Here is a 23,652-nt window from a genome sequence, read left to right as displayed (position 1 = left end):
AATACTAAATAATTACTGTACCTCAAAAGTTAACTGTACCAAAAATATGTTACGGAACTTGTTTATTTTTTGGTAGGTTATAGCTATTCTATTGTAATTTTTTTTAGAATGAGGCTATAACTTAAACCATTTAATCCCTTATTTTCTATATACCTTATATCTTATAAGATCTGTCCGATATGCCTTGTTTTATAACGTATGATTTATAAACAACCACTTGGGTTTGTTTTGTTTTGTAATGTGTGTTGTGTTTTCATAACTGAGTGCTAATAAAAAAAACATTATAAAGTCATAGACCTTTAAGATAACTTCTCTGAAGGCACAGAAATAGAATAATTTTTATTATCACCCCACAAAAAAATCACAGGCACTTAAAAGTAAGATAATTAAGTAATTTTATAGCCAGGTCCAAATAAAAATGCTTGATGTGGATTATTTACAGTATAAACATGACATATAGTTTAAAGGAGTGGCACTTTTCTTATGACATAAGGAAATTATACATAAAAAATGAAATTTAAGAAAATTGTATGTTTTGTAATAAAACATGTTTCAAAGAAAACACATTTTTTGATACATCCCGTCCATTCCCTTCAGTCTTCTTTAATGTAAATTTGTAAAAAATAACATTTTTACCTTGGGTTATATTACTCAACTTAAATCTGTTATGTTAAATTAAAGTTATATTATTTATATTATAAACATTTTTACCTTCATTTTTCTTTGGGCCTGATCATAACATAGATTGATGAAAAGGTTTTCCTTATTTTTCCTGTCTTCAGGAAAGCTACGTTAAGGGACTTAAGACCAAAGTTTTATTTCAAAATTCAACAAAATATTAAAACAAAAACCAACTGTACCACTTCAAAATTTCCTACAGGATGAGAAGTATTATAGCTATCATTACAGGAGTATTACAGCTCTGTTCACTAGGAGTGTTTAAACTATAATGCACAATAAAACACTAACACATTTTGTTGGTATATCTGTGGCCATCAGTAAATTTATTCCTAACTAAGACATTGTGAGGTTTTTGTACTTTTCAGTTCAGACAATGGTTTTGTTGAGGCTGAAATTAATACTCTGCCAATCCAGGCTCGAGCAGTCACATACCCAGACCTGGACAAAGGCAGAGGTGAGAGCCCCTTATCCTGTGGGACTGTGTCATTATTCCTGGCCTTTATCCCGGATGTGGCTTTGATTAACTTGGGCCTCTGTTGTTTCGTTGCCATAGAAACATCCACAATGTCACATATTACTCAACTTCCTCGTAATGTGAAAAGTGATCACTTATATTAATTCTTTTTTAATTGGATAAATATTTGACTTTACCTTATACAATGATAGGATTTTTTTAAATGTAGTTTGTAGTGAAAACTAAGCTAAAAAGATTATATGTGTGAAATTAGACAAAATCAAAAAAGGATGTATTGAAACAAAAACGATATTTAGTTTATTAAATTGGGAAAGGGATATAAAGGAAGATTAAGTAGCCACATCTTCTAAAAAGTTCACATTATACATTTTTTTATTTTAAGGAAATTTCCTTTGCAGCATTTCCTCTTATACATATTTAGGGGCCACCCCTAAATTACGTAAAGTTTCAGGGGTGGTTTTCGACAGCATTACACACTGTTACAGGAATTGTTGGGAGGTTTCAGCGATGTGTTACAAAAATATTAAACCTAAAAAATTAATTACTCGAAATCGTTCACAAAATTTCCCTAGTTTCCTCCAAAGATTTTAAATTTGTATTGTATTTTCCTCCCTTAAAAGTAAATTGAAAGAAGCCTCAACCCTCCATTTTAAATGCCTTCTAATAATAAAGCATTTTGTTTAAATCTCTTTGTGTCATGCACTTTTACTGAGTGGAAGTTTTTAACGTTTAAACTAAACATTGACAGTGTTTGATAAAATCTTTGTTTGAATAAACTGAGCCCATAAAAAAACCACTCTTTATTATATGTTGGATTTGTAATATTGTGGTGTGGGTTTTCGTGTGTCTCTTACTCACACATTCAGTTGTAAGGACAGAAAAACCACGAACGCAAGTCATCAGCAGAAAACCTTTACTGTCAGAACATACATTATCTTACGGTGCAAGTTAAATTCGGCCATGCAGAATCATGGTTTTTTGGTATGGCCATAACAGTACAGTGAGTCCCATACCATGTGATGGCATAGTGATCGGCTTGCTACATTATGGTTACATTTAGATTTTAGTTTAAATGTCTCAGAAATTAGACAGGGAAAAACTGTTTTAATGGTTGATATTAAATTACAAAAATACACATATCGAGAAGCAAAAGTGAAAAATTATGATCTACAGTTGAGGGATGGTAGTTTTATAATTATAAATCACATTTTGCTTTGGAGTTTAAAATTGCCTTTATTATATAACAATTTTTTGAATAATATAAAATAGGGCTGAGGGGGTTGGCCGTAGCATTGCATAGTTACATAATTGTTGATGGGGGTTTGTGTTACTGTCACAAGTTGTTACAGAGAAGGAGGGTCTGAAAAGTCAGAATTTTGCTGTTTGTAATTAAGGATGGTCCCTTAGAGTTCTTACTATGTTTTTAATTTTTACTTCACAGTGCTACCAATATGACAACACCATTAGTGAAGTTGGTAATCATGAAATGAAGATAAGTAATACACAATTAACATACATTTACAAAGTGCTAAGTTATGGATACTTACATTTTTCAAACTCTGTTCACAAAAAGCATCCAGTTTGGAACGCTCTTCTTCGAGAACTTGCATGCTCTGTAACAACAGTGAAAAGTTTTTATTAATTCCTTCGTATAAACTCAGACTCAAGATACATACATAGCAGTACATGAATATGAGTAATTCTGAAAACTATAAATAAAACTGTGTAATATATATTTTTTTGAAATATACTTTTTAGCAAATTTTTGTTACAAAATCATTATCAATGAAATTTAGACACTTTATACAAGTATTTTTTATGTAGGTATAGTTCAAAATGATGGGAATGTCTTATGTTTAAGATGCATATAAATGGTTTATATTAGCAATTATATGATAAATTCAGATAGTAGTAAAAAATAAAACTTCTCAGGAAAAACATCAATAGTAAGAATAACATGAAATAAATTTTTTTGAAGCAAATACCTAAAAGTATAACAATTGTATATTATAGTATAAAATGAATAGGTGAGTTTTGAAGATACAATTTAGTATAGCTATGTACAGCTCAAATTTTTTCAATAATTGTTTCTTGATTAATATATTTTCAGTTTCTGGCAGACATTTCATCAAATGTAATGTACCATTTTCAAATTTGGATAACATGGATGACTTATACACAGAATAACAGTGCCAAATAAAAATAAAATATCTTTATATACTTTAACATTTTATTGTTTCTTGTGATTGGAAAAATAGTTGTAAAGAGAACATCAGAATGTTCAACTAAAGGCTTATGTTATTATATTATATTATGTTATGTTATAAATTTAGTCTACTAACTTGATAAATTTTTAATTGTATTTATGACTTATTATTAAAATACCTATTTTTGGTAGAATAAATAATTATATGTTGGAAAATTAAGTGCTCCAAAATGTTATACGTTTTTTACTTCATAAAGAGATTTTATGAAGGATACTTCAAACTATTAAAACCAATTTAGACTATAAAATTAAATATTAGACTATGCATTTTTAGATTACAAAAAAAATACTTAGTCAGTTTTCGGCACAAATTTACAGAGATTGCTTATCTATGAAGGCTTTTTTTCATATAATTTTAGATTTAATCTTTAATTTAAAATTGGAATTTAATTTAATTGGAAATATTAAATTTTAAACTAGGAAGACAAAATTGTTGGCTTTATAATGTTCGACTTGCAGACATTGATCAAACTTAATAACTAAAAAGGAAAAAAAGCTGTTGTTGAGGGGAAATAATTCTTTGTATTGGATACCAAATACCTGGTTTTGTTTTACAGTAAAGTATAAATTGATGGGAGCTAATATAGCTTGTACAGAAATTTCGTTTGTTCAATAACGACAACGCTTTTGAGATGCGGGTCAAATTATGGATGGTTTTAAGAGATTTGACATCTATTGTCAACTTGTTACAGACTCAACGTTGATCAGAACTGAGCAATGCTTGGTGATTGTCACAATAGTCACTTCAAGCCAACTTACACACTAAGGCTTCAATACTAGTTTGTGATATCTCCTCACCTTGAGTTCCTTGTCCATCGCTAGTCCTGTCTTGGCAGATCTCTGTTTTTTGCGGTGTTTTTTCATTGTGGCAGCAGCCTTGCTATAGGTCTCCGACCTCTGCTTGTGCTGCTGTAGAAACCTCTTCTGCTCTGACTATGAACAGAAACGTCTTTTGTTATAGATCTGCATCAACAGGAGGGTAGAGAACACCCCTAGAACAACTTAGATCATCCCTGTGGTATGGATAGCAGGGTTCCCTCTTACCCTATCTACGAAATCACTGTTTAGTGAGTGAACTTAGAAAATAGTGAATCAAAGGATTATCTGAGATTAAGTCTGTAGTCGAGCACTGACTGGATATATAAATTAATTATGTAAAATAACTGAATGATGTAGCAAACCCATGCCATCAATAAAATACCACTCATACACCAGGAAAAAATCTGGTTGTAGGAACACAGGTACAAGACACTGTGGAGTTCAATATTCCCCATCAAAGTATACTAGGAATTTTTCTCTAGAACAAGTTTCCTCTATACAGCTTTAATATAAGTTTTGGATATACTTTGGTTTCCATTTATAATTTATTACTTAAGTAAACAATTTCGACAATTAATTACCTCATCATATATAGTTTATAAATAATTAAATAAGCAAACTATCAATGGTATTTATAAACTTAAAATTCAACTATATTAAAAGAAATGTTTTGATTTTAAACAAAATGTAACACGTTTTAGTAACACCATAGAGTGTACTCTAATGGGACTAATTAGTGAGCGACACTAACAATATTTTATGAATTAAAATTGACCTTTTATTGAGATTTTCTTCAAATAGTCAAGTGGAAATTATACTGCCCCTATTAAGCATTATGGACAACAAAACACTTATATTTGTAAATACTCTTGGAAATTAGTTAAACAATCTCTTAATTTAATCCTGTCACAGTTTCAAGTCACGTCATAATATTGAAAAGGTGTTTTAGTTACTGAATGTATCTTATATGTTTTTAAACAAAATATCAATCTTATAAATTTTGTTCAACCTTTATGAAAGAATTTTGACATAACTTAAACTGTACATATTTGGGAAATTAATGTAAATGAGTACACTGTCAGAAGAAGGGCATATAGGTTTAAATGATCTTTTTCTGTAAATTACTTTAAACAATCCACCATATTGTTATTAATATTTCCATATTTTATCATGATCGGGTAGTTTTTCATGATGTATGCAATATTTTCCACCCAATGTGTTCAGATGGTTTACTTAGAATCCTACCAGAAAGTGACTAAATCTGGATTGAACACCCCTTTGAAGAAAGAAATTAATATTCTAGTCCAAAATATTAATCCTTTCTTTGTTTATCTTTAAACTGCTAAAATGTATAGTAATAATTAGTTTGCAATAATAATAAAAGGCATGTTTTTGCAGTTGGTCTTCCTGTATAATTATAGTGTATTTTAATAAAATCATATACAGCTTTGATGTGTTGAAAACAAAATATATAGAAACAAAACATTCAATGTTTTTTTTTTTTTTTTTTTTTTACACATTTTAGGTTATACGCCCCTCTTCCATCAATATCCTACATTTTGAAAATAATGTTATAACATTGATGTTTAAAACCTTAATTTTCTTATTTACAAATTAATGGTGTCATTCACAAAATATGAATAATCAACAAAATTTTATTACAGATACAACTTTAGATAGGTCCTCTAGTGTAAGGATGTAATGTAAGAAGGGATGCTATTCTTACATTAACATAATATACATTATTCAATATGATTATCTATTCAGTTTTAAAATTATCATAAGCTATGTTCATGGAAGACCTGCCTTTAAGGTTTTAATATTTTATTGCTTTATTTATTCAGCTGTCAAATAAAATGATTGTTGTAGTGCAATAAATAATAATATAATTAGTATAGGCTATCTTGTAAGGGGTTCCTCGAAGATTTTCTGAGAATAATCTTTTCTGGTACTATTTACGTTAAATAAACATTTATAAGATATTATGGATTAATGAATACCTTCAGCTTTTATTAATTACACATTGTGAAAAAAGAAACCTAGCAAAATACTGATAACATAGTATTTTATAAGGAGTGTTCTGTTTCAGACCCCTAGAAATGTTTTGATCCCTTATTTCATTCTTAAATAATCATTATAATATGTCCCTTGAAACATTCCAAACTGCAAGAACGTTTTAGAAATGAATTAGAAAGTTTGAGAGTTACAAGGGTTGTTCATTAAAGATTTCTCCTGACTTACCTCTTGTGGACTGAGTATGATGAAACTTGGTAAAGTTATTCTTCTCCACCTAGTCCTTTCTAAACTTTTCCCATCTCTTTATGCAATTATAAACACGTTGCTTGTCTGGAGGTTGTTCCAAAAGTCCAGTGGCGTAGCGAAGGGGGGGGTCCAGGGGGTCCGGACCCCCCCCCCGAAATTTTAAGACGTATTAAAAAATAAAGCATGGAAGCAGGAGAAAAAAGGACAAGTTATCATTACTCTTGTCTACAAACATTAAATTGATTGATTTCACTGATTGAAGTGACCGTTGTTAAAAATATAATTGTCCTTTCGTTTAAATCATAAGGTATAAAACGATACTTTTGGGCTAGGCCTTTCGGATAGTGTTGTGTAATCACGGTATTTATATAGGGCGCGGTCACGTGACGTCGCAAAGTAACCTGAAACCGTAACGGCGAACAGTTTAAATTAGCGACCACTTCGTTCAAATTCGTCGTGGGGACGTAAAGTGACTGATTAGAATTTAGTTACGACGTTGATTTTTAGGTATCATTAAAACTGTAAACGTGTATATAATTATCGAAAAAAATCACTTTCGGTCGGAAAATACACTTGAAAAACTACTGATTAGAACTTCAACTAATTTGGACTTCAATAATTGAGGTAAACGTGCGGTTTTCGATTGAGTTACGACGACGATTTTTGTTATCATTAAACTGTACACCGTACCTATATAATTATCGTGAAAAAAAAAATAACTTCCGGTCGGTAAATACCGAAGAAAAGCTCTCAACCGATTCAAGTTTTGACGATTTTGGATTTCATTGGTTGAGTGGTTGAGGTAAAAGTGGATACTTAGGATTATGTTAGGACGGTGATTTTAGGTATTAATTGAACGCCGACTAATAAATATAAAATTATCGAGAAAAAAACATTTAATCATTTTAAATTAGAAACTATGGAGTCCCACAGGGATCTATACTTGGACCAGTCTTGTTCCTTGTGTACATCACCAGGCGGAACTCATCGCTTCTGAGTTCATGTATTCAGTATACGATGTCCTCATAGAGGAAACTCCAAGTTAAGGATTCCACCAAGTTCCTCGGAATGTAGGCTACCTTAATCGAAGTCTGACTTGAGACAATCACATTGATAGTACCTGCTCAAAGGTTTCTTCAGGCATTTATGCTCTACGGAACCTTTCAAAATTTTGCTCCTGGGATGTACTAAAAATGGCCTTGTACACCCCCATATAATGTACGAGTCGAGGCTATGGGGCAGCTGTTCTAAATACAAATTTGAGCGAGTATTTAGAAGTCAAAAGAAAGCTGTCCGCATCATTTCAAAATTTAAATCCCAAAATTCATGCAGAGATGCCTTTAGGGAGCTTGGATTCCTAACTTTGTCCTGTCTCTACATCCTCGATGTCGCCCTGTACTGCCGATTTTAAGTGCGAGTTCGTCCGGGGTGGGGACGTCTATCAATACGGGACAAGAGGTATCTTCGGTTACAGCCGCATTCAAACGTTTGCCATCCGAGGTTGGTGTTAAGCTGATCAACAAGCTCCCTGATGAAATCAAAAATTTGAATTAACCAACAAAATTTAAAGGCCGATTGAAACACTTTTTGGTGTCGAGGGTGTTTTATTCAGTGGAAGAGTTTATAATGAGCCGCTGGGATGAAATTTAAAGTAATTCGATCATCCTCTATTTCTGGTGGTAAAATTTAGAAGATTTTAAAACGTATGGCTGTAAGTATGTATCAGTCTTAGGAATGAGTGTGGACTGTGTATGAACGGGTACTGAATGGGGGCAATTTAAAATAGATATACATATTTCTAAATAATTTAATTTGACGATTGTGTGTAATTTTTATTATTGTTGACACAATAAAAAAGTATTTTTATTATTATATTATTATTACTCCGGTCGAGAATATACCGAGAAAAAAGCTCTACTGAATCAGAATTTTGACGATTTTGGATTTCACTGGTTGAGTCGTTGAGATAAAAGTGGTACTTAGAATTATGTTTAGAACATTGATTTTAGGCATCAATTGAACGCCGACTAATACTTATATAATTATATCAAAGAAAAATTTGAAAAAATCGCTTCCGGTCAGATAATACACCGGAAAAACCACTACTGATAAGAACTTCCGACTACTTTGGATTTCACTGACTGAGGTATTATTTCATTTTCCTTAGTATATTCCGATCGGAAGTGATTATTTTTGTTTTTTTTCTCGATAATTATATATTTATTAGTCGGCGTTGAATTCATCTCTAAATTCAATGTCCTAACATAATTACTACTTTTACCTCAACCACTCAACCAGTGAAATCCAAAATCGTCAAAACGAATCAGTAAGAGCTTTTCTTTGGTATTTAACCGACCGGAAGTGATTTTGTTCTCGATAATTATATAGGTAGTCGAGTACAGTTTAATGATAACAAAACATCGTCGTCCCTAACTCAATAAAAAATACCACGTTTACCTCAATAACCGAAGTCCGAAGTAGTTGAAGTTCTAATCATTAGAGTTTTTTCAGGTGTATTTTATTTCCGACCGAAAGTGATTTTTTTCCGATAATTATATACTCGTCTACAGTGTAATGATACACAAAATCGTCATTATAACTCATTCATAAATACCCCAATCAGTGAAATCTAAAGTGGCCGAACTTCTAATCAGTAGAGAGTTTTTCCGGTGCATTTATCCGACCGTTAGTTTGATCTGTACCCTAGCAACGCTCGAAAATCGCCCTTCTTTTCTAAAGGGTTTTCGGGCCGTCAATGGTCCCAATGTCCCCGAAGGGGTATTTCATTTTCTCCACAGAATATAGTTGAGTCAATTATAGGCTTGAATGAAGCTCTGGTTTTGTTCTTTTTCTTTCTTATCCAGTGAATCCAACATCACTTTGGTGCCTTCTACTCGGCCAGAATCGAAACTTCGTAAAGTTTCTGTAGCTATACAAGAAAATTTGTGGTACTAGAGTTGCTGTGAGTTTAATTTGCCTATTACATCTTTCCACTTTCTATAAGGCGTAGTTATTAAAGCTCCATATTTTTGGTATTTACCTTTTACCAGTGAATTCATTGGCAAATAACACACAAAACGTCCCCCTGATCCTCCGGTTTCGGACGGACCCCCCCCCGAAAGAAATTTCTGGCTACGCTACTGCAAAAGTCATGTTGTTAGTTAGAGTATCAATTTATTAATTCTGACCTCTTGATTGAAAGACGTGAACACATGATGTAAGGACAGTAAATGAGGGGGTTGTGAAAATATTTTAAATCCACATACTCATATGTGGCGCTTCCACCCGGGGAACCTGCGAGTTGTTGCGTAATTGTCCTACAGTAAGTATCAGTATACCATGTCTCTTGATTTTGTCAACTTTTTGAAATTTATGCAGCTGTGAAAAATAGTATTATCCATTGTTGGGAGTTTTTAAGACTATTCCTATGTGCTGACTTCTAGCAGTTGTGAACATGCATGACCTTTCATGCTGGGAGTTAGGTACAAGTTTTTTTTGGAGAACAGTTACTGTAGGTTTACCATTTCATTGACTGGGTTTTAGCCATATAGTTTTTGGATCATAGTGATTCAACCTGTTTGACTGGTCTGTTGGAGAGATCCCCATTGTTTATGGCCAATAGAGTCTAGGAGCATTTCCCTCACTTTTATTTCTGCAAAACTGTGAACCCAGTCAGCACATATCTCAAGAAAATTAAGATTACTGACGATGATTTGTTGAATGGAACATGGCGAGTTCCCAAAACTGTGACCTCCACTTGGGATGGTGTGTTTATTGATCGAGAGTGTGATTGCCCTTCAATTAGAGCTGTCTCCACCATAGTTCAATCACATGTAAATGGTAATGCTAATTCTTGATAATATCAAGATGGAGTTTTTTCATAATATTATTGAATATCTTATCATCTAAATCTCTAGTGGAGTACAGTCCTTCAAGCAAAGGAGCAAGATGATTATCCTGTACACCAATGGGATAATTATCCTGTTATTATCCTCACTCTACAGTAATTGAGATTGTTATCAATCCAGACACAAATTACAACTTATAAATAATTTGTGCACCTGTAACTTTAGCCCCCTCCAATAAACAAACAGGATCAGAAGAGATCTTTAGTAAATTTCCCTTGTAATAGTTTATGAAATTACTTAATTACTTTGCAATATCAATATTAGCATAACTTTTCTTTTAATTCTACACAATATTTGTTTGGTAGTATATTATTACCTGAACAACTTTCGTATCCTTTTCCAAATTAGTCTCCAGCGGTACCAGCAAGTCAACATAGAATGCTTTCAGCTGAAAAAATTGAAATCAAATTAGAAACACTCACATGTAATGCAATACAATAATACAAGAGAAAAAAATACCTAAGGTAAATAAAAAATAATTTATTAATTAACAGTAATTTATATGATTCTAAAATAAATTTTCTCTGGAATAACCTGTTTATAATAAGTTTGATAAAACAACTGTTTTGTTTAAATATATCCCAAACTCAATGAAAGCTCTAAAAGTAATGTAGGCATTACTCAGGACTGAAAGTGAAAAACTGCCTGAAAGCAATAAGTGAAAGAAAAATGGATCTATTAGTCTTCAGCAAGTAATGGACTTCCTTTAACAAAATTGATTTATATTTTAACTTCTTGGATTATTGTTTACAATAATCCCAAAATAAGCAAAACGTTATGTCTATCTTTAAATAAGTTAAACATAAAACATATTTGTTACTTATTAGAAAATACTGTATTGTACAATAAATACTTACCAAGTCTTCCATATTTCTTCATAGAATCGTAGATTCATTATGTTATGACTTTATTTTGATATAGGTAATATTTTTGGCAATCTCGGATCTGCCATTTTTGAACATATTTTTTGTAAATGTAAACATGGTGTGAGACACATGAATTCCCTCTATCATGTAATTCTGGAAGTATTGCCACAAAGCATTTTAAGAGAAGGTAGAAAAAAGTAACAAAAATTACATATTTTCATTTACTGTTTTAAATAAGTTTTATAATTATTTTGTATCAACTGATTTTCAATTATTCAATCTTTAACACGTTATTCATATGAAAATTATTGTAAGGGTAATAAAACATTGCAAATTAATTGGTTTTTTTGTTATGTAACATATTATGGCAACTAAAAAAATTATTTTTCAAAACACTATATTCATATTAAGAAAACTAAATTAGTTTTAACATTATATGCTACCTATCTAACAATGATTGTTTGTGTTTTAGTACTGATATCTGAAGAAATGTATCAAATGTTATGGTGGCGGAGCACTTCAAACTGGCCCTGTATACCAGGTTAAGGATTGTTACATACAAATTAATTTACTGTAATGGTAGTAGTACAAATAATTCACTATCCTTTGAAAGGAGACAAAATTTTAAAACCATATATTATTAATAATTCAAATAATTTTTACACCCTTTTAAAACTAGATTTTGTCTAAATAAATAACTTAATGATCAAACTTTATTCCTTGAAACTTTGGAAGAACACAGTTTAAGAAAACATATTTGTCTATTCAGCTCACAAAACTAGTATAAACTATGCGAATCAAGACCTGAATAACTTATAAACTGTGACAGAAAATACAGGGAATAAACTGAAAATAACAGCAGTGCTCCTCTAGTTCCTTATTTAAGAGGTTAGTCTGAGAAGTTATCAGGTCAATTACATTCACTGGTGTTGTCGCTGAATATTATAACTTCATAGAATAATTTTTATTAATGTTAACTGAATTAATAAAAATACATGAATGAAGTTAAACTAAATACTTTTCAGGACAGCCGAATTTTATGAATGAACATTTTGGTACAATCCATTTGTAATCACCCTAGATTTGTCACATTGCATCCAATTGTTCAATCAAGATTATGTTGATATGATTTGTATTCATTAAATATAAATTCTCTTCTCTCCAACTTCGTTCCTCTGTCTGGATGTTAAAATGATTTATTTAAATGAACAGAAAAATTTAATATACCAGGAATTTTTAATTCATCTAGTAACCTAGAAAAGCACTGAAGACCTAGGTGCAGCTGTATAATACCTGTAAAATTTACTATTCAAAATTATATCGAAATAATTGAGATGTCATGAAATTAATATTTATTGTTACCTCAACAAAGACATAAAAATGCATATAATTTTGGTACAGAATAACTAATCTTGTCTTGACATGCTTATAAGGAAATTAAAGGGTTTACTTTTAAAACTTCATAATTTTTCTAAAATTAAAGATAATAAAACATTAAACTTAACTCAATTGTTCAATAACTGTCTAGCTATGTGTAGTTACAAATATGTTTAGTTACTTACACAAAAAATATTAACGTATAATAAATGATGAATTAGACTGTTTATTGACATTTAAATCTGTGTTTTAGTTATCGGAGAAAATATATAAACAAAAAATACAACTACATAAGTACTCACAATATTCATCTGCTGAGCTTGTATTTCCTTGTAAACTTCGACCATTTTCATTAAAGCTGCGCCTGAAACATTAGTAAAAAATTGTATTTAAATTACTTGATGTGACTAAATTGTTTCCTAATGCATGACATCAGGAAGTACAAAGTTCATAACATAAAAGACTCGCCAATCTAGGTGTTATGCAGTTCTGTCATGATGGTTCAGATACATGTGAAAGAGAATAAGGATTGAGAACCTGACCAAAAACATTTGTGGCCTCTTCTTAAAAATTTGTTTATAATTTTATGAAAATAATTCCAACATGAGGTGAGAAAAAGGAATAAATTTGAAGGCCTAATTTTAAAAGATATTTGAATTAAATTTAAAGCACTTTAAAAAGATATAGATTATATTTTGAATATGGATGCTAGGTCTATTTTATTGAAAGTTATAGAGAGGGCACAATGATTTATGCTGTATGCTATTTAATCGCAAAAATTAAATAGTTTAGATAGTACATTTAGAATGAAATAAAAGACTAAAATTCAAGTAGTCAGGAAATGGACAAGAAAGTGATTAAAGAAAAAAAAAACATTGAAACCAGTAAAAGTGAGATTTTGATAGTTAAAGAGAGGGAAAAATTAAGAGAACATCATTAAAAGCTGTTTATTGCCATTCTCTTACACATTAGTCGTGTAATAGCAGTTGAAATGAGCTCAACTGAATTTGCAACTAAATATTTGTTTAATTTAAAGCAAATTAACTAAACCTATCAGAAGCATTCAAATATAATAACAGTTAAGTGAATGAAGTAGCTTATACAAGTAAAATTTGTAAATGAAGATTTTGTGCTAACTTACATTTTTATTCTACATAAAGAACTTTGGGAGAGACATCGGACAATTTCATTATCACAAACTTTCAACCAGTGGACTTTACTAATAGTGTACCTGGTTTAATAGGTGTTAAAGTGATAACATTTAATTTGATCTTAATTATTTATGCAAATGTAAATTTTACAGCCAGATTATTAAAATTATCTTAAATTTAATTTTAAGGCTAACAGCAGCAACAATTTAGGTTGAGGTAAAAAATAAATTAGGAATAATGATGTCCTCCAGATATTCTACAACAGATATACATACAGACAGAAGAGAGTTTTTTCCAGCTCCCTGAGTGAGAAACTTCACAAAGCTCAACCAATAAAGAAAAATTAACAAACTAAACTACAACTCTACCTCATGAATTAATAATAAAAATGTGCCTGTTGAAGTTATTGCTGGGGCAAGTGGTCAGGCCAGCGTGAGGGATGCGGGAGGGAGAGAGAGATTTGAGGGAAGATAAAGGGGATTTACGGGTAGTACCCACTGGGGGCCTATATACCGAGTCCATCTGATCTTGCTTACCAGGCACCCAACTAAACTACAGAATAAAAGATTTCCTCTTACACAATGGTTGGAATATTGTTTCTAGCAGGTTGACTTTGAGGCGTTTTATTTTTATTGGTCTTCTTTTCTTATTACTAAATAAAATTTTAACTATATTAAAATATTTTATATACAAATATAAATAAATGATGTATGTATGTATGTATATATATATGTATATATATATATATATATATATATATATATATATATATATATATATATATATATATAATAACTGTGTGAGGCCTTAGCTTGACGATTGTGACTGGAAGTAAAGAATTTTATTTTGACGAACAAGAAGTCATACAAAGTATCTCATGCTTTTTCTTTGTCGAATCTTGTAGAGCGACTTCACCCATCTACTTGCTTAAAATAATTTGAATTCCTCTTTTGTCAATTATGACCTATTTATTTTAAATTGTCGATAAAATGGGTAAAATTCCCATGCACTTATCAGAAACACAAAAATCTCTTTTTTCGCAAGGGAGCCATTGGCCCGAACCCAAATCATTCTTATATAGCTGATACACTTTGAATTGATAAAAAGGTATCTATGAACCCAGATGTAAGACTAACAAATTACAGACTCTCGTGCAGCTAACACTCACCTATATCTGCCGAACCTCCCCATGTGCCTTGTTGTGACTGACGGGCAAGTTTTGTGATGGCTTCCACATACAGGCGTGACGCCGCAGCCGCTCCTGAACAGGAAGAGGAACATACGAGTAAACAAAAATCCACAGTGGTAAAAAAACTAATTAATATATCAATAAAAAAGGAAACAACGCTTACATACATTCGATTATTTATATCCCCACCTATAATAAACCCAAGTGTCAAACTTTATTACGTGTAAGAATATGTTGGATGCAATTTTCCCCAAAATGCATACTTTCGGAATCGGAGCTCTCTAATTTAAAAAGAAATTATTTAAAGTAATATTTGATTCCATGTTTTATATATCTATTATCTGATGCTACAATACTATGACATCTGCAGAACAAGGCTGGGCAATCTCTGGCAGGAGGATGCGTAGTGATCCTGACTTTCAAACTCGAGTTATAAAAAAATCATAGCAATAAAATGCAAAATAACATGTTTATTCTAAATTACACGTGACGTTTAATAATATGAGCACATTTTTATGTAGTGCAAATTTATTAGTTTGCATTAAAATCTCATTTTTATGGAACTTTATAATTTTTATCAAAATATATTTTTTCTCCTCAAATTATATTTATGGGCGATTGTGTATTATACATTAATGAAACCTAGATGCTCTTAAATATGTTAAAGTAGAGCATAGAGTTTAGACCGAACAATTAATTATAAGTGACCTAATTGTAAGAAGTGGTAACTTATCCAGTTGACAAAAAAATAGACTTTACTGGGTAGTTCTACTATTAATGTAGTATCTACGAGGAAGTTACGAATGCCAATAAAAGTTCATTGTGTTCCAAAGGCTTGACATTTATAAGATAGTTGATAGCAGTTGTTCAAATCATTAAATAGTATTAAAAAATACAAAATGTATTTGTTCAAACTTATGAGACTCCTAACTTTGAAGGTATACATGTTTTAAAAACCATTTTAAAAAGGTTATGGTACGAGTGCAATGTTAAAAGGACAGACCGGTCTCTTTAGCCTTATTCTGCCGCGCGCACATTGACAACTGGCGCGCTATGATTTTATCTAACAAAAAAAGGAGGCGATTCGGTAACGTACGCAAGTCAAGAGTACTGATAAAAGTGCAACGGTCCAGACAGCATTTGAACCTGTGCTATCACTGGCTGAGATTTGAAGTCGGCTAAGACTGAGAAGCCACGGCTCTCCCAGAAGTAGAAAGTATATAATGATCACAGAAAACAAAATCAACCAAGAACTACTATCAAAGCTTTTTTGAAAGCCACAAAACATAGATTTACAATTTTAACTTTGGCAAAAGTTAATATTATTTTTTAGCAGTTTTATTAACACAGTTAGGCTGCACTGAATTTAATAACACTGTATGATATCGTGCGGACAGACAGACATATATGAATGTTTTCCAGCCCTTCAAGTCATAGCTTTCGCTAAAGCTCGGCCAATATGTACCTTTAACGAAGTAACCACCCAGTAATTTTACAATTCGTCTTTCACATGAATATGTTACACATTTAAGTACAGACATATATGAATGTTTTCCAGCCCTTCAAGTCATAGCTTTCGCTAAAGCTCGGCCAATATGTACCTTTAACGAAGTAACCACCCAGTAATTTTACAATTCGTCTTTCACATGAATATGTTACACATTTAAGTACAGACATATATGAATGTTTTCCAGCCCTTCAAGTCATAGCTTTCGCTAAAGCTCGGCCAATATGTACCTTTAACGAAGTAACCACCCAGTAATTTTACAATTCGTCTTTCACATGAATATGTTACACATTTAAGTACAGACATATATGAAAGTTTTCCAGCCCTTCAAGTCATAGCTTTCGCTAAAGCTCGGCCAATATGTACCTTTAACGAAGTAACCACCCAGTAATTTTACAATTCGTCTTTCACATGAATATGTTACACATTTAAGTACAGACATATATGAATGTTTTCCAGCCCTTCAAGTCATAGCTTTCGCTAAAGCTCGGCCAATATGTACCTTTAACGAAGTAACCACCCAGTAATTTTACAATTCGTCTTTCACATGAATATGTTACACATTTAAGTACAGACATATATGAATGTTTTCCAGCCCTTCAAGTCATAGCTTTCGCTAAAGCTCGGCCAATATGTACCTTTAACGAAGTAACCACCCAGTAATTTTACAATTCGTCTTTCACATGAATATGTTACACATTTAAGTACAGACATATATGAATGTTTTCCAGCCCTTCAAGTCATAGCTTTCGCTAAAGCTCGGCCAATATGTACCTTTAACGAAGTAACCACCCAGTAATTTTACAATTCGTCTTTCACATGAATATGTTACACATTTAAGTACAGACATATATGAATGTTTTCCAGCCCTTCAAGTCATAGCTTTCGCTAAAGCTCGGCCAATATGTACCTTTAACGAAGTAACCACCCAGTAATTTTACAATTCGTCTTTCACATGAATATGTTACACATTTAAGTACAGACATATATGAATGTTTTCCAGCCCTTCAAGTCATAGCTTTCGCTAAAGCTCGGCCAATATGTATAACGAAGTAACCACCCAGTAATTTTACAATTCGTCTTTCACATGAATATGTTACACATTTAAGTACAGACATATATGAATGTTTTCCAGCCCTTCAAGTCATAGCTTTCGCTAAAGCTCGGCCAATATGTACCTTTAACGAAGTAACCACCCAGTAATTTTACAATTCGTCTTTCACATGAATATGTTACACATTTAAGTACAGACATATATGAATGTTTTCCAGCCCTTCAAGTCATAGCTTTCGCTAAAGCTCGGCCAATATGTACCTTTAACGAAGTAACCACCCTGTAATTTTACAATTCGTCTTTCACATGAATATGTTACACATTTAAGTACAGACATATATGAATGTTTTCCAGCCCTTCAAGTCATAGCTTTCGCTAACGCTCGGCCAATATGTACCTTTAACGAAGTAACCACCCAGTAATTTTACAATTCGTCTTTCACATGAATATGTTACACATTTAAGTACAGACATATATGAATGTTTTCCAGCCCTTCAAGTCATAGCTTTCGCTAAAGCTCGGCCAATATGTACCTTTAACGAAGTAACCACCCAGTAATTTTACAATTCGTCTTTCACATGAATATGTTACACATTTAAGTACAGACATATATGAATGTTTTCCAGCCCTTCAAGTCATAGCTTTCGCTAAAGCTCGGCCAATATGTACCTTTAACGAAGTAACCACCCAGTAATTTTACAATTCGTCTTTCACATGAATATGTTACACATTTAAGTACAGACACAAACAGTGGGGATATCCGGGTTTGATAGGGTCTTAACAGAATCAATACATTGCAATCTCTATAATTCAAAGTTCCAATATGGATCCCTCCATATTAGAAATTCACTTAGTTAACTGACAATGTGGCTCCCCAATACGTCAAACATCGCCTGCCTTGCTGCAGGCAACTTATCTACATACTGATTAGTTATATGAGATATTCGATGTGAGACTCCATATATTGAGTTATGTGAAATTGGCTGCTAACTAATTGGAGTGGCTCTTTCACGAGATCGAATTTTCTTGACGTTCTTCTGCTGATTAATTGTCATAATTGTTTTAATAATTTACACTAGTTTAAATTTTGTAAGTAGACAACTTTATGCAATATAAAGTAAAATATAATCACAATTTTTGTTATTGTCACTGTAATACAGTACAATTGTCGGGGAACTACAAACATGCCTTTAAACATTTATTTGACATCAAATAGTGTCGTAATTTTAAAATAGGAACGGACAGTGATGGTTGTAATAATCAAAGTCTTTAAAAGAACCAATCATAATACACATAAAAAAGAAAATACAAAAGTACAATAAATACTAATCTACATAGGTATTCTATATTCCGTTTCACGATCTTGAAAAATGGGTAGTAAAACATTTGGCATTTAACAAATATTATATTATTATAAACTTAATATGACAATATTAATCCATGCAAGTTTGATTTGTTTTATAGGTTATTATGTAATACGTCTTCTCGGACATGTAGACTAATATTACTAATGAAGGTGAAAGTAGTTTAACTCACCATGTAAAGCCTTGAGGTAAGCTTTCCCTGCATTTATCATCTGCCTGGCACCGGGATTGAATTTGTCCAAAATGTTCTGAAACAAAAATAATTAAATTATTAAATAGTTTTCAAGTAATACAATAATATATTTAACTGAAGGGAGATTTGCTATAAAACTCAATGTTTTATAGCAAACCAATAAAAGTCGTAAATAATAAACACACAAAGTAATGGTAGGCATGAATAATACCAGTAAATAACAATTCTGAAATGTTTCACCACTTCCAGCCCGATTCCTTTATTTCTGTTTTAGAGTAACAGGACAACTAAAAGTAAAACAATTATTCATCAATTCGTTCGATATTTTTCAATCACTTCCAAAAAACGCAATTTAAAAGTATGTCCATAAGCTACATGCCGGTTTAAAAGCAAATTTTCACAAAGAAAAAAACTGTCGTAGTCATTCTCTTATAGTAAAACAATCGGAGCAGGATGATGTGGATTTTTTTAAATGTTAGTTTTCAAGACTATATACATTTGTATATGCGCACGTCCGCGTCTTTACATTTCAAACCGATGTTATTTAAATTACAAAATCCCTTTTGTTAACAGGTGAAATCCGTCAATATTAAAATGTGTTTTGGGGTTGAAAAAATTACAGTTCACGAAATTCTTTCTAAAAATGTTCTTCTTAATTCCCTGAAAAGTAAAAAGATTGCCAGTGTTTTAAACTGTAAGTTAAGTTCTGGTTTTGGTGGTTCTCAAAGGAATTAAAATCTCATTTTAAAACTGTGCAATTGGTTCCAAAACGAAACAAAACTTCTATAGCAGAGGCAAAGAATTAATTTCAATCGATTTTAACCAGTTGTTCCACATTTCATGAACACTGGGACATAATAATGGTTTAAAACATTTTTTGAAATCCCCTTATATGTTAAAGCTTGTGAAGCACAATATTTGATGTTTATTCTATTTAATTTGATAAAGGAGAAAATTAACTACTCTATTTTGATACATTGTATACCTGGGAAAACAAATACAAATAATCAAGAGAAAATCTTGGTTTTTATTAATTGATTATAAAAATAACAATAAAAAGATTCAGCTGTAAAAATGTAGGAACATCATGAAAAATAAATGAGTTGTATAAAGGGAAACAAAATAAGTATTTAGTTATTTGGTTATCATACAATAATAATATTTTAACACAAATATAATTGTTGTAAAACAAAATAAAGCAAAATATCCAAAACTCTAATACCAACGATTCTCCAACAAAACATGCCTTATCAACTCCATTACTACAGCACCAAATACGATAGCTTAATGTTCCAGTTTTTTTTTCATATGAGTGCTACAACATTCATGTTTCGGCTATTCCAGTCCACGTTGTGCCAGTACAGAACGCCTAGGAGCGCAACAAACATAAAAAAGGGGTTAGGGCACAGTTGCCATGGAAACGGGTAGTCGGTCAGAGCGGGCTGGATAAACAGAAAACTCATTATAGTATGATAACAGGGGCTTGTCTTCTTTGAGGGTCTTTGTGTCGGGGAGAATTAGAGACAGCTGGGGATCAGTGTGACTTTTAATATGTTTTGTGACTAAGGCAGGGGCGTAGCTAGACATTTTTCAGTTGGAGTAATTAATTGGAGCAATTTGTAGACTGTGGTTTTTAAGTTGAATTCTCCCTTCTGTCTCTTTTATTACTTGTTTACGTATCATTCCGGGTATCTTGGCTGAGATAACGGTACCAAAATCTCTGCTTTCAATTCCAATTTTGGTAAGACAAGTCAAAAACGAACATTAAATCAATATTACATATTACACACCAACACTAAAATCCATGGATAATAGAATATCAATTACAAATTCTCGTAAACGTAAAGGCACCAAAAAAATCAATTAAAAACCATCAATTAACGCTATGTGTACCAAAATCAATTACAAATTCCCAGGATTAAACGCCAAGGCTGCTAGATGTTTAATTACAGATTTTCAAAATTAAGCACAGAACATACCAGAGTATCGATAAAAATCTTTCGAGACAAATATGAATAAGAGCGGGGAGTGAGGGATAAATAAACTGTAGCTTAGTACGAGCTAATAGTTTTGGTTGTATGAGTTACATTATTACTAAATATGTATTTATTTGTTTAAAAAGTCTCTTTATTTGATCTTCCTGATACATTTACTTCGCTAACGGAACAACATTGTTTCTTGTCTTAAATATAGCCTACATAAAACGAGGTACCGTTGAAAAACTCAATTAGTATTCAAAAATATTTACAGTATAAATAAACACCTTAGCGAACGAAATAACTTATGCGAATTTGAGACTTGAAATGATTGCACAATAAATTTCGCTTTGAATTATTTTTTCTTTTTTAATATAACATGGAATAAACTGAAAACTATATTAACACAGAACTCAAGACTCTTTCAATGTGTATACATAAGTGGCCCATAAATACTATTCAAGATTTTTATTGTTGAAGACTGTACAGCATAATGGTCAAAGATCATTAAGTCTAGAGTATTTTCCAATTAGAGTTAGATTTAATTACGTCAAAATACTCACAGACCTCATATAGACGGTTTTCGACTAAAAAGCTCTTAACTGTGGACTTAAATTTATTGAACGGAAATTTCTTGAAATTATTTGCTACATTTTTATACCCATATATTGAAAACTATTTTGTGTACTAGTAGTATACATCTTATCGTGTTTAAATTATTTTTACATCTTGTGTTAAAGCTGTGAATACTGGTTGAGTCATTAAATTTATTAATATTTTCTTTAATATAAAACAAGGTTGAGAAGACGTAAATTGATGGCAATGGAATTACTCCTAGGTATATGAATAAAGGTTTACAATGGGTTTGATCCGGAGCGCCACACATTAACCTGGCTGCGCTCTTCTGTAATGCAAAAACTTTTTTACACCATCCGGAATTACCCCATAAGGAGATACCGTAGCTAAGATGGCTTTGAATGTAAGCGTAGTATATGCTCAGAACGATGTCAGGTGTAACAGCGCTCTTTAGAGATCTCAACAAAAAGAGTTCCTTTTCTAGTTGACGGTTGATTGTCAATATGATTTCCCCATTTTAAGTCAGTTTGTAAAAATATGCCAAAGAATTTTGTACCGTTAGTTAGTTAGATTTTATATAATGTAACATTTCAAAACCTAGTCAGCCAGTACAATTTAATATTATTTTTTTTTATCCAATGTTCCGGAACTAAATTATCGGCGGAGTAACTACCTAATTGGCACGCGTATGAATATTTTATTCTAACCCTTTGTAGCAGCCCCAGCTACGTGACCGATTTGACCTCGCGCACCTTGTCCGTAAGTAAAATTTATCTTTCCATATTATTAAATTAGCCCTTTGATGCCAAACATATAAAAATGAATGTAACGTAAAGTAAAGTTGTAAATAGTAAAGTAACTTACCCTTGAAGATCTTTTATTTGCTTGATTGAAATACGAGTAGATACAAGTTGCGGCGTCGTCCTTCTGACGAGCACATGGTCGTCATAAGTTTTTGTCTCATTAAATCGCTAATACCGTCGCGAATTTGTTTTAGGCGAGCTCACGTATTATTTGAGTAGATGGCTACCAGTTTCATAACTTCTACTCCTCTTCTAGTAATTACCGACTAGAAATAACCCTTCTTAGACTACAGCTTCAATGTCTCGTGCCAAGACGCCGACGCCCGGGTTGTGAGTCTACACATTGCGAAGGGAAGTAAAATCTTAATGTTTTATAAAGTAAAACATCGTAGGCATAATTCCATAGAACACTGGATATTTTAGGCCCACCTATCAGATATACATTTTTAGTTCTTGTACTCTAATCGGCAGCAACGTGGCAAGGTATACATTTAATTTACCAACTAAAAGTGGTGCTTGTAAGTTTCGCTGATTAAATTGAACTTATAAGTAAACTTTGCAATTCGAGTATTTATTACTACGACCTCAGAAGTCACCACCCCCATGTGTTATCGTCATTCGGTACAATTTCAAAGCACAGATCTCTTCCTTTTTTGATGAGAAGGTAAGTGCTAAGTCCTGCAGCTTCCCAGCATTCAGACTTAACTTATTAGCTAAGCACCAGTCTACTACTATTTTTGTCTCATCTTCTAGTGTGTTATGGGCCACCATAATATCAATTGGACCTATCATATCAATAGGTACAACCTTAGTAATTTTTAAAATATTAGGATATGCCACATGAGCAAATGCCCACAAGTACAAACCTCAAAAATGTACACAAAACTAAGTTTTTAAATCTTAGAATTTAAACCATAAAAATCAAGATATGAACTATTGCATACATTGTTAATAGTTTTATACAATTTTCTAATGGTAAAACTAGGCTTAGACAAAAAATAATTTATCTCACTTTTTAAGTCAAGTTTATGTAAAACTTTATGGTCATTCTGCACAGATTCAACAAAATAATTATTAAAAGTGTCAGAAGAAAATATTCTTGGCGGAGAAAGAGGCCTACTATAAGTATAAATACGTATATTACACACACACACACACACACACACACACACACACACACACACAC

The 23,652-nt window shown here is 31.9% G+C and overlaps 1 protein-coding gene across 2 annotated transcripts in view; it reads right to left on the bottom strand.

Moving 5' to 3' along the window:
- Nucleotides 1-23,652, bottom strand: part of LOC124354317 (brain-specific angiogenesis inhibitor 1-associated protein 2) — a 457,812-nt gene that overhangs the window by 16,669 nt on the left and 417,491 nt on the right. For both annotated transcript variants that reach the window (XM_046804675.1, XM_046804674.1), the window contains exons 3-8: nt 19,091-19,166; nt 14,974-15,066; nt 12,957-13,018; nt 10,728-10,799; nt 4,221-4,355; nt 2,704-2,769 (exon numbers count right to left, since the gene is read on the bottom strand). In XM_046804675.1, the coding sequence (XP_046660631.1) occupies nt 2,704-2,769; nt 4,221-4,355; nt 10,728-10,799; nt 12,957-13,018; nt 14,974-15,066; nt 19,091-19,166 (504 nt within the window). The remainder of the gene's footprint in view (nt 1-2,703; nt 2,770-4,220; nt 4,356-10,727; nt 10,800-12,956; nt 13,019-14,973; nt 15,067-19,090; nt 19,167-23,652) is intronic.

Source organism: Homalodisca vitripennis, chromosome 2, assembly GCF_021130785.1.
Source record: "Homalodisca vitripennis isolate AUS2020 chromosome 2, UT_GWSS_2.1, whole genome shotgun sequence".
NCBI lineage: Eukaryota > Metazoa > Arthropoda > Insecta > Hemiptera > Cicadellidae > Homalodisca > Homalodisca vitripennis.
This window is presented reverse-complemented; position numbering and strand designations above follow the sequence as displayed.